At 35.5% G+C, this 17,843-nt stretch overlaps 1 protein-coding gene and 2 long non-coding RNA genes across 5 annotated transcripts; 2 read left to right on the plus strand and 1 right to left on the minus strand.

Moving 5' to 3' along the window:
- On the plus strand, positions 1-3,174 carry LOC133710910 (protein trichome birefringence-like 2). Its single transcript, XM_062137051.1, has 5 exons — positions 1-1,141; positions 1,875-2,067; positions 2,161-2,339; positions 2,419-2,577; positions 2,700-3,174. Exons 1-5 carry the CDS (start codon positions 177-179, stop codon positions 3,040-3,042), a joined length of 1,839 nt encoding a protein of 612 aa, XP_061993035.1. The 5' UTR covers positions 1-176; the 3' UTR covers positions 3,043-3,174.
- Positions 3,175-4,313: 1,139 nt separating this feature from the next.
- LOC133712468 (uncharacterized) lies at positions 4,314-6,607 on the minus strand. 3 transcript variants are annotated; one of them, XR_009847425.1, is made up of 7 exons: positions 6,469-6,607; positions 6,293-6,360; positions 5,435-5,522; positions 5,157-5,341; positions 4,947-5,036; positions 4,773-4,836; positions 4,314-4,629 (listed from the first exon to the last, which is right to left on the minus strand). It is a non-coding gene; the product is annotated as an uncharacterized LOC133712468 (long non-coding RNA). The 3 variants fall into 3 exon arrangements; XR_009847426.1 differs by having other exon boundaries at positions 5,157-5,284; positions 6,293-6,607; XR_009847424.1 differs by having other exon boundaries at positions 6,293-6,607.
- Positions 6,608-7,614: 1,007 nt separating this feature from the next.
- On the plus strand, positions 7,615-10,188 carry LOC133708115 (uncharacterized). Its single transcript, XR_009845577.1, has 3 exons — positions 7,615-8,215; positions 8,680-8,741; positions 9,851-10,188. It is a non-coding gene; the product is annotated as an uncharacterized LOC133708115 (long non-coding RNA).
- The last annotated feature ends 7,655 nt before the right edge of the window (positions 10,189-17,843 follow it).

A 17,843-nucleotide genomic window follows, 5' to 3' on the forward strand; every position in this document is an offset into this window, starting at 1 on the left:
CTTTATCTCTGTAATCTGTAATCTGTAATCTGTAATCTCCGGAAGCCCTTCTTCCACTCATGTGTCAAATTAAACACAATCCACATTTCCACACCGGAACTATTTGATTGATCTCCATCTCACTTAATTTTTTTTTTTTTTGATTTCCTCTACTTCTTAACCCAACTGGGTGTTGCATGCATGCATTGTCTTCAGCCATGGTTTTAAAGAAACTAGAGCAGTTTTTCTCACCAAAAAGAAACTTAATTTCTGGGTTTGTTTTGGGAATTGGAGTCTCTCTCATTGTACTAATTTTTGTGAGCAACTCCTTAAAGAGTAGTAGTCCTACTCCTACAGTAGAGGAACAGGGGTTTTATATTGTTTCTGTAAATTCCTCTTTTGTTTCAACTACTGCACATTCCATTGCCCCAGAATTGCAGAGTTCTACTGGAGAATCAAATGAGTCTGTAATTGCATTAATAGACGAAAAATTTGTGGAGGGCAATGAGAATGGTACGATGGTCTTCGAGAAGGCCCAGTTGGGAAATATTACAGAGGAAGTTGACGATAGAATAAGCTTTTGGGTTGAAGAAGAAGGTGTCCAACTGAAAGATGATAGCTTTGATTCATATGGGGAAGGAAGTGTTCTAGGGATTGCCCAGTTGGGGAATGTTACAGAGCAAGTGAAAGGTGAAAGCTTAGGGATTGAAGAAGGAAGTGTTCGACAAAAAGATGGCAACTTTGATTCAAACGGTGAAGGAGGGATTGCCCATTTGGGGAATTCCTCTCAGATTTTGGAATTTGGAAGATTGCATGGTGCAGGTGGGAAAGCAACGGGGAAATCAAGCGTTGCTGGCAAAGAGGAAAACGTTGAAGCTTGTTTGAAAAACAATTCTAGGAGTGGGAATGGCATGGTCACAGAAGATGTAAAAAATGAAATTATTGGCTTTGATTCTCAAACTTGGGAAATGCAGAGTGATGATGACTCTGATCAGAAATGTGATATTTATGATGGTAAATGGGTAAGGGATGATTCAATGCCATACTATCCTGGAGGTTCTTGTCCGCACATTGATAGGGATTTTAATTGTCACCTCAATCGGAGGCCGGACGATGAGTTTTTAAAATGGAAATGGCAGCCATATGGGTGCGACATCTCAAGGTAAATTGCATTTTCAACTTGATGCTTTTGCTGATTGTGAGAGCTAAAACATAAATTTACAGTGTTTTTTGTTTTGGTGAAGCATAAAGTGGTTGCATTTATTAAATTAATAGTAAATGAGTCTTCTAGCTAGGCTGGGTTCCAAATCCCTTTTAAAAAAAAAAAAAAAGTGGTTGAGCTGCACAGTATGTGTGTATGAAAAATTGTATAATTTTGAAATCACGTTAATATTGGGGGAGTGTATTCCATGCACCGTCAGTAAAGCATGCATAGTGCAAGGATGAATAAGACACGCATGTATAACATGACAAAACTACGTACATGTACGTATTGTTCGGATAATAAGTTAATTTCATGAAAACGTGTGTGATAATTAACATGTTTAATTACGCGTACAAAACTTCTTCTTTTTTGTTTGCGGGAAAATATGTCATTATGTCATTGGTTGAGTATATGATTGTTCAGTGAAACATGCATAGTCAAAAATGAACGGGACATGTATAATATGACAAAACTATGCACATATATTATTTGAAAAACGTGTTAAATTCATGAACAAGTGTGTGATAATTAACATGTGTTTAATTACGTGTAAAAAATACAAAAATATTTTTGAAAAATACGTCATATCGTGTATTATTCAAATATGATATGAAAATGTACTACTAAGCGTTAAGTGATACTATATGTTGCTTTTTGAAAATTGAGTATATGTTACCTCTGTGATTCTCAGTCTGAATGCAACTGATTTTCTGGAGAGGTTGAGGGGAAAGAGGCTGGTTTTTGTGGGAGATTCGCTGAATAGGAACATGTGGGAGTCTCTGGTGTGCATTCTACGCCACACCGTCCGACACAAGAATAGAGTTTATGAGCTTTCAGGAAAGTCGCAATTTAAGAAGAGGGGCATTTATTCATTCAAGTTTGAGGCAAGTCTCCAGTTTGATCTCAAGCAATATATACATATATACTATTCTTTTGGTTGAAAATCTCTAAATGTCCACGCATTGCTGCACTTGTAGGAATACGATTGTTTTGTGGAATATGTTGGTTCACCATTCCTTGTTAGGCAATCATCATTCGCCGGTAAAGAGACCTTGAGGTTGGATTTGATGGACCAGACCACATCGAAGTATCGTGATGCTGATATTATAGTTTTCAACACTGCCCACTGGTGGAATTACTGGAAAACAGCTAGAGGGTTAGTGCTTTTTTATTCTTTCCTTGAGTTTCTGATTATAGCCCTACTTTAAATCACGTCATTTTTGGTGGTCTAACAGACTACACTATTACCAAGAAGGCAACTATGTGCACCCAAGGCTAAAGGCTCTTGAAGCATACAAGAGAGCTCTCACCACTTGGGCTAGATGGGTGGACATGAACATCAATCCCAACCGGACTCGGGTTTTCTTCCGAGGATATGCATATACCCATTACAGGTACAGAAATGTGTTTAGTTGTCACATTTATGCGCTTCTTATCGTTAAATTTTCAGTTTTGCTCTTACCTAATAGGAATAATTGGAAGAACAAGTTTGTGAAAGTGTTTGATGTAATTGCAGTAATGGGCAATGGAACTCAGGAGGACATTGCCACAAAGAAACAGAACCAATCTTTAACGAAGCTCATTTATCGAAGTATCCTTCGAAAATGAGAACTGTAGAGTCTGTACTTCAAGGAATGAAAACTCCGGTGACGTATTTAAACATAAGTAGGCTTACTGATTACAGAAAAGATGCCCACCCTTCCATTTACAGAATGGAATACAAGACAAAAGAAGAAGAAATTGCTGCTGAACGATCTCAGGATTGCAACCATTGGTGCTTGCCGGGGGTTCCGGATACTTGGAACGAATTGCTATATGCTTCGCTTTTGAAGGACGGATGGGAATCAGGGCAAAAATGAACTATCTTTACCAACATATAACTGCTCGCCAGAAAAAAATTTAGGGGAGTGAAAATTCACACTCTTTTATGTAATCTACACTTCCTTAATTCACTAGTTATATTAAATATTTCCAGGGCGATTGGTTACATTTGTGATATGAGCGCATATGATCATTCAGCTCAATTTCAGGGACTTAGGGAAAAAGTTTGCCATTCCAAGACCCACTTGTCCAATACTATCCGATTAGACCCATTAGCAAGAAAATTAATGGTTTCATTTTGTTCAATCTCGAGAGAAAAAAAAATTGAGACGAAATCACCTGTCTCAGTTTTCTATCTCAATCATGTCCCCATGTTGTGATTGCACTACAAGAGAAAATGTCATCAGCGACAACTTAAAGTTGTTGTAAAAAGTCTAAATTTCTCGCTTAATTGAAAATGTGACAACTTTGGGTTGTCGCAATCAGTTGTCGCCTAATGTGTTTTACTGATTGTCAAAAGCGACGAAATTACACGGTTGTCACTTTTTCAATATGCGACGCAATTAGTTCATTGCATATTACAAACTATGAGACACACATGTGTGTTACAAAAAACTATATGCGAGACTTTATATTTGTTACTATTTTTAATATACGATGATTCGTTTACATTGCATGTTCCATCTGCGGGGCTTGTATGTTTGTCGCATTTGAAATATGCGACGCAATTCGGTCATCGCATATATGAATATGTGACACATATACATTTGTTGTAGATACTTACATGTGAGACTTTTTGTTTGTCTCGTATAATTTCGTCAAGGAATCAATTGCGTTGCATATTGAAAATGCGACAACTGTGTAATTTCGTCACTTTTGACAATCAGTAAAACACATTAAGCGACAACTAATTGTGACAATCCAAAGTCGTCGCATTTTCAATTAAGCGAGAAATTTAGACTGTTTACGACAACTTTAGGTTGTCGCTCATATCTTTATAAAGATATGCAATATCAGCATAGTTGTCGAAAATATAAAATGGAAGATTAAATATTTGTTGAAAAAAATAATAGGCGAGGTCACATATAATGTTGCATATACTTATTTACAACATATGCAAAACAATTATCGTTTGTTGCAAATGATCTTTGATGAGGCTAGTTGTTTGTCTCATTTAACAATTATTTATTTAAAAATTTCAAAATAATTTTAATATTTGAAAACAAAAATTAATTTATTAATAATATTCTATAAATATTAATATTCAAAGACTTATTAAATCATAAACCAAAAAAAGGCTACAAATATTTTACCCAAAAATAATATACCTAAAATAAAAAAGAAAAAGAAAAATAGTTTACTAAGACTAGCTAAAACCTAAACCAAATATTACTGAAACCCACTTTGTGAATCACAAGTCTTCATCTTCATCAAATGTCTCATCTTTCAAATTGTCTGCATTGTTTCGGACACCATCTTCATCTCTTAGCTATCCTCCAAGCATGTTAAATAAAAGGCATAGCTCCGCCACGATTCGTACTCTTCTCTTTCGGCCCAACTTACGCTGCATTACCAATTTCTTTTGCTCAATATAGAACATGACACTTCTATGGAGATTTTGAAACCTATCAACCAAATAACATGTTCAGGACCATGATATAAGATGTTCTGGACTATTTCTAGTACAGGGACAAAAAAAAAAATACTACGGTCTAGTTTTTCATTACAAAAAGAATACGACAATCAACTTCCAATCAAGCGTCAATACCTCCCAAAAGATTTTAATCGCCAAGGTCCCCTCAGATTGACCACCAGTGTATTGTGTGTTCTTTCTAAAGTCATCAAAATTTATGTCATTGTTCCATCCGAAAGCATTTATTTATATTGTTTGGGTCAAAAGTACAGAAATTTGAAAGGAAAAGTAACTTTGAGAGGGACTTACCTGATTTAATTCCCCGGCATTAAACAATTTTAGCCAAGATGGTGATATCAGATCAGTTACTACATAGAATGCATTTGAAAATAGAAAAATCTGCAATTCAACATTGAAAAAAGCACAATTCTTCAGCAATCAGAAAAATAAGAAATAAAAGGGTGACCTTGGTGTTCAATTAGGAGTATTTTCAAATGTTAAAGAGTATTCAATACAAACCTGTCAGATTAAGGTTATAAACAGCAGTTACATGGAAGTACTGCAATTTGTTCTTCCTGGTCACACTAACATCCTTTCCACCAGGCTTGAGCTTAATAACATGTCATTTTCCAAATGACTTTCAGTTCCTATAAAGTCCAGATAGAGTTCTTCAACATCACCATCATAATGTTGCCAAGTGATAACTGATAACCACATAAACAATTCGGGCCTATTAACAGCCTCCTTTAGACCAAACATGGGCAAGAACTAAATAGCTCAAAAATCAGAGTAAATACCTTTCCTCCACTACGGAAAAGCTCTCGAAGATGATGAGATTGTCCATGATCGAATATCACTGCAGATAGCTATTGGGCTTTTCACAGGCTGCAACACAAAAACCAAAATGGTTAACTAAACCTTAAAACAATGTCAAAAGCATGATGTGATCAAAACCTATACGGTGCAAATGAAAGAAAAACATGAATGCAGCCATCCAAAACACACACAAAAAAAAGATCATGCATATTCTGTATGTCATGATCCACTCGATTTAGATATCGAAATGAAAAACAGCCAACAACATCCATTATTTAAAGCAAAAACATGTATTCAAGATAAACAAAACACCAAGAGACCAAAATTCAACTAGCGACAAATATATCTAGCAAAATATATAAGACAACCTTAAAGCTTTAACTGAACACCAGAACACTCAAGGAAACAAAAGAAAACTACATGTACACTTTCCAGTAATCCTTAATAGGAAACATGAATACTTTCCAGTAATTAATCCTTTAGTTTGTGATTTAAGCAACTCAAAGCTCTTGTTAACAATATCAATGCATATGCTCTAGTTAACTATTGTACTTTATAAAGTAAAGAACTGTGAAAAGATTCTGTCTGTCAGTAAAAAAATTGATATTCTGAAACACAACATTTACCTTATGAAGTATGAGCTGAATAGCTGGATCATGAAGTTTAGACTAGAGGCTGCATCATACCATGTATATTGAATCAAAACTAAAGGTCCATGTAACTTACTGGGAACCAGAAATCATACAAGTCCAAAACAAGATCCAAGGTATATCTAGTAAAAATTTGAAGCAGTAATTATATGAGAGGAATAGGAGGAATATGAAACAAGAGGCTACAACCTTTAAAGCCATCGATACAGCTGTTGCAGTAGTGCATCAGCATACACATTTCCAGATGTATGTCTTGTCTTTGCATGTTGGGACGGTACCCAAGAAATTTGACATGAGCATAGTATATAATAGAATTCACATTGCAGAGAAATGGAACAAGAAAGCAAAGAAAAATGAGCAATTACTTGATAAAAGATAGAGAGGGAGGGTAATTGGAGTAAACTAAGGTTGAGTGCCTAGTTTGAGCAGAAACGTTTCGGTAGTTACTGCCGCGGCAAAACAGAAGACGTCCGGCCCACCGTTTGCAAGGGCGAGGAGCGTGATGGCGGCTGACTTGATACACATTTACGCAAGCGTACGTATCATTGTCAAGATAGGGAAATATTATGCCCAAAGTTTATCGTACCACGGGGATTAGTGGCTAACCCACAATCCTTGGGTAATCGGAAATAAAGACACTTAGCAAATAAAGAAAAGAAAAAGAAAATAAACAAAAATGTTAATCTAAGGCACCAAGCCTTAGCAATGCTCGGCTTTGATTTTCACCAAAGCCTAATCAAAACTAAGAGCTTAGTGGTGGATATAAACAAATGAGTCGAAAATTGTAGGAAGTTTTGAATTGTGAATTAACTAAACTAAACGCAACCAAAAAGTAAATTAAATAACTAATTAACGAACTAGAAAATTAAATTTGGGTTTTCAAATTAATGGGAACATGGGAGTGTTGGATGATTCACACTAACTCTCTTGCAAATATCGATGCCAATTTCACAAATGCATGCATTTTGTAACGTCCCGTCCTCAATTTACCATTTTATTAGTCATTTGGACGGTAAATGACGATTACTTTCACTTTTTACTTTGTTGAATACTTTTAGTGGCCCTAAAAGTTGACTTTTTGTTCGGGTCAAAATTTGAGAAACTTTTCTTCACAAAATTTGAGATACTTTGTTGATTTTCACCAAAGCCTAATCAAAACTAAGAGCTTAGTGGTGGATATAAACAAATGAGTCGAAAATTGTAGGAAGTTTTGAATTGTGAATTAACTAAACTAAACGCAACCAAAAAGTAAATTAAATAACTAATTAACGAACTAGAAAATTAAATTTGGGTTTTCAAATTAATGGGAACATGGGAGTGTTGGATGATTCACACTAACTCTCTTGCAAATATCGATGCCAATTTCACAAATGCATGCATTTTGTAACGTCCCGTCCTCAATTTACCATTTTATTAGTCATTTGGACGGTAAATGACGATTACTTTCACTTTTTACTTTGTTGAATACTTTTAGTGGCCCTAAAAGTTGACTTTTTGTTCGGGTCAAAATTTGAGAAACTTTTCTTCACAAAAGTTGTAGAGGACATTAAACCGAGTCTGCGCATATGTGGTACGCTTAAATCGGAGTTCGTATGCAAAATTTATGGTTCAAATACCAAAATTTACTGTTTATAATAACTTGCTATATATAGAGAAAGTATTGTGGTAAGTTTCCATATTTTTCTAGAAACTTACCGAGCTCTCCTTTCTCCTCTCCACTCCCCATCGCGTTTTTTTTTCTGGGGTCTTCTTTGTCCGGCCATATCTTCCTCCACAGGCCTCCAATCGACTTGATTCCAAAAGCAATTTTTCTCACCTTGACGTCGTCTATAACTTCTCAGAAGACATCGAGGTGAAAATCGAACTGTGGAGGGCGCTGTAAGGCCGAGAAGCTGCACAGCTCGAGCTGGAAATCACCTCCCTTCACCGGCTGATATCTTCCGATTCCGGCAACCTGCAGTGATAAACCTTAGTCCATTGGAAGCGCCTTGGGACGTAGATGATGCTCCCCGAAGCTTTTGCCGAGATTTGAAGCGTGGAGGAAGAATCGACGGTTTGAAGTTGGAGGTTACTATTCACAATTCGGGTTCAACCTTCCCCTTAATTGTTGAGGTACTTCCGCTCATTTTCTAACTTGGTCACAGTTGAAATAATTAATGGGTGTGTTGAGAAGGTGCTACTGCCAAATTTTGGTGGCCATTGGAGTTGGTGGCAATGGCGGCGGCGCCGCCACTGTGGGCGGCGGTAGCGGCGGCTAGAGTAGCTTTTTAATTTCAATTTCTGGCTAGTTAAATGTTATAATTATCATAGAGCTTATATATGAAGTTTGGTAATTTTTGGAGAAACTTGGAATTAATTATGAATTTTGAAGTTTAGGGTTTCGATTATCGAATTACGAGAATCCGACCGTCGGATATCTCTTGGTTCTGCCTTAGAACCTTTAAATTAACGAATTGGTATTAGTGGTATAATTTGGGCTGAATCCGAGGAGAATGGGAGATGTAATTATGAGGATTTGATTTTAGGAATCGCATTAAATTGTTGAATAATTATTCACGGAATATAATCGTGTACAGGATGTCGTACCGAGCTCTGGCTCGATGAAGGAACTCGTATACGTGATCATCGGAATAGTACTGTGAGTGGACTTTTGTTTTTAAGTAAATGATGCATGCATTTATTCTTTGATTATGCTCTAATTATTTATCATTTTACATTTCGAGCATGTGATTTGATTTCGGAGATGGATTTCGTTTTATCTCATATAATTACTTTCGATAATGATTCGTTTCTGAAGTTGCTTATGATTTATAATTTTATTTGACGAATTATTTATTTCCGAGGTGATTTCCGGAATTTTACTTTTTAGTTATATTCCTATTCATGGATTTGAGATTTTTGGAAAGGTTTTCGAAATGGGATTTCGATGGAATTATTTTCTTGTTTATTTATTTGATCCTTGGTTTTGGCATTGGGAATGCCTTAGCAATAATGTCGGTTTGAGAACTTTGATTATTTGAAGATTTTATGGCGTGCGGGGTCACGTCATTGGACTATGCTTATTTTCTTTTATTTACTTTTGAATTTGAGTTTATCTTGGCGTGTGGGACACGTCATTGGAAATTCTTTTACGAGAGATGGGGAAGCCTTATGTATTTATGAATTTACTTGGTTTTCAGATTTTCTGTTGCCATACTTTGGGTGACTATTATCATTGCTAGCATTGATCTTCTTCCTTTGTGGCGAGGTGATGGGATCACCGAAGCCCTCCGCCTTTGTGGCGCTGGTTACTGTCTCTGTGACAGTAATTCTCAAGCCCAGTATCCTATCGCTACACATAGTGGCGTAAGGGTATATTACGGGAGTACTTTAGCCTGGGAGGCTATCACCCGAGCCTGGGAGGCTCACTCGTATGGCTATCGTCTTCCCCTACTCATTATACTATTTTCGACTAGCGGGGCTAGTTCGATTTATTTTAGCCAGCGGGGCTGGTTTTATTTCCTTGAGTATCAGAGTTTCAACATTTTCTTTTAATCGTTTGTGACTAGCGGGGCTAGTCGGTTTTCATGAGCGGAACTCCTCTTATTTTATTTTCACTAATCATTGCATGCATCGGGAATATTTTTTTTTAAGAAATAAATGTGGGAAAGTATAAAATCCATTTGGTTTAAAATTGTTTATTTTTGTCCACTCACGCTAACGTTTTTACGTACTTTCCCCTGGGCCCTTCGATTCTCAAATGCCCAGTTTGCAGGCGAAATTAGATGAGGTCGGGCGTACATGGAGTCGAGGCATAGCCAACAGCATTGCTTCCGCGTACTCATTCTATTCCTGTGTTCTTTGTTACCTAATGGAATAGTATTGCTCTGATAACTTGTGAAATTAATCTTATAATGTGGGTTGAGACTGTTATTTGTGAAATTGGAGTTGTGTTTTTGGGAGCAGGTGGCTCCAGGAGAATAAGGATGAATGTTTTAGAAGTGTAAATGTTTTCCTACAGGTTTTGGGTAGCCTACTTTTAGGGGAAGTTCCGCCAAATTTTTGGTAAAATTTCTTCTAAAGTGGGCCCCGCAGGGCCACTTCGGATTTCGGGGTGAAATCCGGAGCGGGTCCTGTCTCATTTCCTATGTGTCGAGTCCCGTATCTAGTACCGGTTAAGGCTACTAAACCAATTATCCCTTCGGTGTATTGATTATGCCGGTTAAGGCCACAATCAACTCTCTAATTTGGGCATTACGCCGGTTAAGGCCGCAATATCCAAAATTAGAGGCCTAGAGAGCAAGATAATAGAGACTCAAGTAAGCTTAGCTACAATTAAGCTAGCTAATGGTTACCACACTTAAATCCTAGATGCAACAATACCAATAAGTTGTCAATTTATCAATCCATTCATCACAATTGCCCACAACATAATTTCAAATGGTGACAAAGCCTAGAAACATGCTTCTAAGGACCAATAAATTCGGATTTAAAGCATACACAATGAAAATTGCATTTATTAAAATTAAAGCATAAATATTTATACAAGATGAGTTAAGGCTTCACAACCCTAACTCCTAAAATTGAACTACTCACTATCTATAGTCAATTACATCATCAATAGCAAATAAATTATGGAATAGATAATAAGGAAGAGAGGGGAGAGTTAGCTTGGTCACTTCTAGCTATGAGCTAGTATGAACCAAGCAATTTCTTCACCCAACTATCCAAAATAGAGGTGTTATGCTCTTGATGATGATTCCCTTGAAGCCTTGAGTGAGTCCTTCTAAATTCCCAAAATAAAATATAAAGAAAAGAGGAAAAAAATGGAGGAAGAAGATGGGAAAAGAGAGCAGCCCAAAGGGCTGCCTCTGTTTTGGTGTTGCGGCTGTTTTGGGGTTCAGGTCAGAGAGAGAATAGGGTGAGGTATATATATGGCTGGGAATATGGAAATGTGTGGTCGGCTTCGTCGTGAAAAGGAGAAGCGATAGGTCATGCTGCCGTGTCCGCAGCAGATTGGTTTCAAAGAAAAGAAAAGAAGACAACGGGCTGGCATGCTGGCGCGTGAGAGTGTAGGATGATTATGGACTGCCACGTGTCATCTATGAGTGGCTAAACATAATTAAACAAATAATTGTTTAATTGCTGCATGGCTCTTCACGTGATGATGCTCTCATAATTAAACCTCTATTAATTAATCATTATCCAATGATTAATTAATGAAAAGAACAATTAATTAACAGAAATTCTTCTTTTCATCATTTCTTCATTATTTGCTCCGATTTCGCACCATATTCTTTTGATATCTGTGACTCCGCTTATTTCCTACAAAATAAATAAATTGGATTAATTACATAATAATTTACTTGAGGATTAACTTATGTATAATGTTTTAGATACAATTACATGCATAAAAATGCGTGTAATCAGCGGCCATGGATGGCGTGAGGTTGAGGGCGCTTGGTGGTGATGGAGACAGAGAGAGGTAAAAAAGAAAACGGCAGAGTCTCTAGATTAGAGTCTGAAGTTTAATTAGGTTTTCTTTTTCTTTTTTTTTAGATAGAAAGTTAGGTTTATCTTCTCTTTACTTAGGCCTCATCAAAAAGCCCGCGGGCCAAGTGGGCCGATGGAGCTCGTCGGACCGGAGGGCTAAAAGACCGCCATAGGCCCGGCCCGGTGGGTAGAGGGCCGGGCTTGGTTTAGGGGTTTGAAACCCGGCCCGCCAAAAGCCCGCTAGGCCCGGCCCGTAAAAGCCCGTAAACTATTATATATATATACAACGCTTCTCCACTGCGGACGTCCGCAGTTTTTCTTAGGTACGAATTTTAGGTTTTGACCCACTTTTCGATCATATTTACACATCTTAACCGTTCAGTTTTTAGGTCCTAATGTATAGATCACCTCTGCAAAATTTCAGCCAAATTGGTGATCTATACATTAGGACCTAAAAACTGAACGGTTAAGATGTGAAAATATGATCGAAAAGTTGGTATAATGCCTATCCCTATAAAAGACCAAAAAAATGAATCCCTCACTAGAAGGGCCCTGTATATATATATATATATATGTGTGTGTGTGTGTGTGTGTGTGTGTGTGTGTGTGTGTTTTACAAATTCATATAGACACACACACACATATTTATCTTATGTCCACGGACATCCATCGATGAATTATTTACAAACGTGATGTAAAAAAATAAGCAAGTTTTGTGGTCATCACGCCATCGGTCAACCAAGAAAACATGCAAGTGACTACAGTTGACCAATCCGATCGGGTTCGAAACTATGGTGAAATTGCCTAAATTTCGCCTCACTCAAATCTATCTTGAGAGATTTTACCATGAGACATTTTTTCCAAACAGATTGTGTTGCCTCTCTATTAGGCCATTTCCTGACCAGAAACCATTCTTAAATTTTACAACTCCACATAACCTTCATATTTCATAATGTATGTTTCTCTATGAATAATAGAGTAACTTTTTTATTTTTTTCTCTTCTCACATTTTACAGATATTTCTTTATTTTATCGGGATATAATCTAATAATATATCGGAGATATTTGACGATATCGGAGAAATTTCAGAGAAACAGTGAAAGATAAAATATTTTTCCTCTATGATATATCAGTCCCTCCAAAAAATAATATATTGGAGATTCTGTAGATATTTTAATCCCTTGCTCCATACCTATTTATTTGATCAATTTATTTCATTTATACAAGAAAATGATGATTTTGTACTCGTTATTGATCCTCAATAAAATTTTGGACTTTCCCCTAAAATAAATAAAAGTTTACTAGAATTAGAATCATAATCCAATAAGAAATACATTATCTAATCAAACTAGTCTAAGTAAAATAATTGGAAAGAAAATTTTTACATTGACAAGAAAATACAAACAATATGCTATGAAGTTCTAATCGCATCACAAACAATAAACGACAATTCGTTCTAATACAATAGGTCAGGCGTGGGGTTGAGCCTCCCAGCTTAGCTGGGTTCCAAACCCCTTAAAAAAAAAACTGACAATTCATATAAATCGTCGCCTAATTGGTTTTTAGCGAGAAAGTTTAAGTTGTCACATAATCATTAAGCGACAATCCATAGAAATCGTCGCCTAATTGGTCTTTTGTGAGAAAATTAAAGTTGTCACATAAACTTTAACCGACAACTCGTACAAGTAGTTGTCTAATTGGTTTTCAGCGAGAAAGTTCAAGTTGTCACATAATCATTAAGTGACAACCTGTAGAAATCGTCGTTTAATTGGTCTTTTGCAAGAAAATTAAAGTTGTTACATAAACATTAACCGACAACCTGTAGAAGTCGTCGCCTAATTGGTCTTTTACAAGAAAATTAAAGTTGTCACATAAACATTAACCGAGAACTGATAGAAATCGTCGCCTAATTAGTTTTTAGTGAGGAATTTCAAGTTGTCACATAAACATTAAGCGACAACTCGTTGAGGTCGTCGCCTAATTGGCCTTTTGTGAGAAAATTAAAGTTGTCACATAAACATTAACTGACAACTCGTAGAAGTCGTCGCTTAATTGGTCTTTTGCGAGAAAATTAAAACTGTCACATAAACATTAACCGACAACTGATATAAATCGTCGGCTTATTAGTTTTTAGCGAGGAATTTCAAGTTGTCACATAAACATTAAGCGACAATTCGTTGAGGTTGTCGCCTAATTGGCCTTTTGTGAGAAAATTAAAGTTGTCATATAAACATTAACCGATAACTAGCAGAAATCGTCGCCAAATTAGTTTTCAGCGAAAAAGTTTAAGTTGTCATATAAACATTAAGCGACAACCTGTTAAAAATGTTGCCTAAGTGATTTTCAGCAAGGAAGTTAGGCCATCTCCAATAAGAGGGCTATATGGTAACCTATAGCCCTTTTTGCTATAATATGGGCTCCAACAAGAGAAGGGCCAAAGGTGAAGAGGGGGGTGGAGAGGGCTAAACATAGCCCTATGGCTTGCCCTTTAGCCCTTGGTGGGACCCACGGAAATCAGCCCAATTAAGGGGTGTGGTGCAATGCATGGTTTGATCCAATGACCAATAATAGATAACCGTTGCAATCCAACGGTATGTAATTAAGCATAATGTAATATAATATATATATATATATATATATATATATATATATATATATATTTTATATGTCATTTGATAAAGATGAATTTTAGTTATATAAATTAGTTTCTTTTAAGTGCATGTATTTTTTAATTTATTTATTTTGTATCATGTTAATGAAGTTTATGTAATATTTTATTTATGTAATATTTTGTATCATTCAATCGGGAATCTACATATTTGCTTCCGAAATGGCACGTGACAAGAAAAATCTATTCAAAAATGTTATCAATAATACAACATAAATACCTCATCCAAATATACATCTTAAAAATTAATTTTTTCCTCAACAATTAATTTTAGTCTAAATTATAATATTATTAAAATAAAATAAAATCATACAAATTGAAAAACATAATGTAAAATCATAAAATACTTGAAAGGGCTAAAATTTAGCCCTCCCTTACTGGAGATGATTCACTTGTTCATGAATAAACAATAATATTTATGGGGGCTAAATTATAGCTCTGGACCCAATATAGCCCCTCCTTACTGGAGATGGCCTTAAGGTTGTCACATAAACATTAACCGACAACTCACAGAAATTGTCGCTAAATTAGTTTTTAGTGACAAAAATCTAGTTATCACATAAAAATTTAGTGACAATCTGCAGAAATTGTCGCAAAATTAATCTTTTACGAGGAAATTAAAGTTGTTACATAAATATTAACCGACAATTGGTAGAAATTGTCGCCTAATTGACATTTTGCAAGGAATTGAGTGTCGCATAATGTCATATGGGCGACAACTTTCGATTTCTCGCAAATACCTACTTTATGCGACAAATTGGTTGTCGCTAATGGGATCATGTGTGACAACTGAAATTTCCTTGTATTTGCCAAGCTTTTGCGACGAATTTTGGGTTGTCACAATGAAATTCCTCGCTCTTGCTATTTTCTCTTGTAGTGTTGGTTCTCATGGATTAAAAAAACATTTCCCTAATCTTTTGTTCTATTTTTTAATCCATGAGAACCAATCACAACATGGGGACATGATAGGGATAGAAAAACTGAGGACAGGTTTCACCCCAAAAAAATTCCAGGTACTGGATTTTATGTGTGCTTTTCCAAGGGAGGGAGGAGGAGTTTCTGGTCTGTAAGCTGATAACAAAGTTGCCTTTGTCAAGAAGCATAACTGTGGTGGAATTGGACACCGATATACGTCTAATACTTTGACCAAAGGAAGTTTCCATTTTCAAGGAATTTAAATTGTGCAGAAATTGGTTCGAAAACGGTTTCGTTTTTATTTGCTAATAAATATATGACTGTTTCATTGGGTATGTGTGTTTACCAAATGCTTGTGTAATAGCTTCAAGAGTTACCAGGTTAGCAGAAACCCGGTTAAAATTTACGACTTGGAGATGTGATCTTGGGTCCCCAACGCCATTGAGATCTGAGCTATGAAGCTGATGAACTATAACACAAGCACATGAACAAACTCTGGACCAAGATAGGACTAGGGAAGACGAAGCAAAGGTGATGAAGTAGTGTTAGCTCAGTGGTTAGAGCGCCCACAATCTAGGATCCAGGTCATGGATTCGAGTCACCATGGGATATGAGTGAAATCATTTGATCTTTTAAAAAAAAGAAAAAAAAATGATGGGACTAGGGAAGACGAAGCAAAATAGATTGGCTGTGAGGGTCATTTGGAAATTTTCACCTAATTAGTGGGATAAAGGAGTGTAGTTTGTTCATTCTAAAAAAAAAAAGGAGTGTAGTTTGTAAAAGGAGAGTACTTCCCAAAATTTACTCTTGATATAAATACTCGAGGTTTAGGCTCTATGTCCCCTTCGCAGTATAATCCTTCTAGCAATAATAACATTTGATGGGGCTTCTTTCCCCTTAAAAAAAAAAAAAAAAAAAAACTGACAAATTATCTCTCTTGTAAAAAACAATGTGTTTTGTTGTCACATTGTGAGGTTGTAGAATGTTGTTTATGCAAGGTGAACATCTGTATATGCATTTTTGGTTCAAAAGACACCAAAAATGCAATGTACGTCATTCAATTTTACTTGCAATTTTTTGAATTGACGTTATATATCTTATATAATTAAGCTAATTCTTGAGGAAATTGTTAAATTTTTGAACTACCATATATGCCTTCATATAATATAGGTATTAATAAATAAATTATTTCTAGATGAGGATGAGATAGTTAATTGACTATATCATATTTCAAAAAATTGCAAACCTCCCACGAAAAAAGAAGAAATTTCCCTAAAATCAAGAAAGATAACTTTTTTTAATTTAAAAAAATTAAAATAAAAGCCAATTGACATGTGCGAAGCACATGTTAAGTGGCTAGTATTTAATTAATTAGAATTCGAATTCATTGACATAATTGGTGGTTTTATAAAACGAACTGTAGGATTATAGAGTGGTTCTAGTTGGACCTCTAAATTTGATATTTGGACCTCCAATTTTTTTCAGTTATTAATTGACTTTGTCAACTTATATGAAAAGACAAATAAGGACAAAGAGAGAAAAATGAAAAATTAAGTAAGTAAATAAATAAATACTCTTCTTACCTCCTCCAACCAAATATAACATTCAATTTAACTTTTTTTCCCAATATTTCCTTATATTGTCTATATAGTTTTATAATTTACTTAAAACAATTAAGTAAAAATAATAATTTCTATACATGACCTATCATTTATTACAAAGGTAAATTCAAAACAATCTTATTTGAAATTTTCTTAAACTAAATTAATTGAATATTATGATATAGTTATTACTCGATCTTCCAACCCAATACCCTTGAAATCATTCTTTTAGCAAATTCAAAGGGGTTCCAACAACATATCAAGATCGAGAACCAACCATTTGATTAATTTTGGTGGAGGAGAGACATACTCACAAGAGAGCAATGTCATGTGATTTTGATTCATTTTTCTTCTCATGGTTGAAGATAGAGATAAAAAGTAGAATAACAGATTGTTGTATCTCATGTTCAAGGGCATTTTGGTAAAAATAAGGAGGTCTACTTAGCTTTTCAAGTATTCTAAAAAATAAATTAGAGGTGTACTAAGTATGGGAGGTCCAAATAGCAAATTTGGAGGTCCAACTAGTAAATTTGGAGGTCCAACTAGAACCATCCTTATATCTTTGATAAAAACAAAAAAAACAAAAAAAAAAACTGTAGGATTATAAAAGTAAAAGATGAGGCTACGTTAATCACAAATATTGAAATGAACCTATCCTGCTTGATCCGCGAACCTAATAAGTCATTCTAGTTATTGACTTTTTGTGTTTAGAGATTTGGAAAGCCTTATTTCCTTGTAAACCAAATAGAACAGACCAACCCAAAATGGAGTAACATGAGCAGAAGCCCAAATTCAACTAAGCCGAGCTTCAAATGGCCACATGAGACTCGCAATTCATAACAAAGGACAGGAAAAAGGGATGGGAGAAATTCTACTTTAGAGCCGGAATGGCTAATGGAGTCAATCTTTCGCTAATGTTAGTAAACTTGTCGTAATACTAATGGATGGGTTAAATATTTAATATGAAAAATATAAATCCTATCTTAGACAGCTTAACATCAATGCTACTTCCACTGTCTGTTAATTTGACTTCTTGAATAAACTATCTTTTATTTATTTTCTTAAAAGCAATGATTAATCATGC

The sequence above is a fragment of the Rosa rugosa genome, chromosome 5, assembly GCF_958449725.1.
Source record: "Rosa rugosa chromosome 5, drRosRugo1.1, whole genome shotgun sequence".
In the NCBI taxonomy this organism is placed as follows: Eukaryota; Viridiplantae; Streptophyta; class Magnoliopsida; order Rosales; family Rosaceae; genus Rosa; species Rosa rugosa.

What these genes read in the sequence shown, in the direction of transcription:
- LOC133710910 (XM_062137051.1), top strand. Translation starts at nt 177, where the DNA reads ATGCATGCATTGTCTTCAGCCATGGTTTTAAAGAAACTAGAGCAGTTT. An exon ending in TTTATTCATTCAAGTTTGAG is followed by an intron (nt 2,068 to 2,160) that starts GCAAGTCTCCAG and finishes CTGCACTTGTAG; the next exon opens with GAATACGATTGTTTTGTGGA. An exon ending in TACTGGAAAACAGCTAGAGG is followed by an intron (nt 2,340 to 2,418) that starts GTTAGTGCTTTT and finishes GTGGTCTAACAG; the next exon opens with ACTACACTATTACCAAGAAG.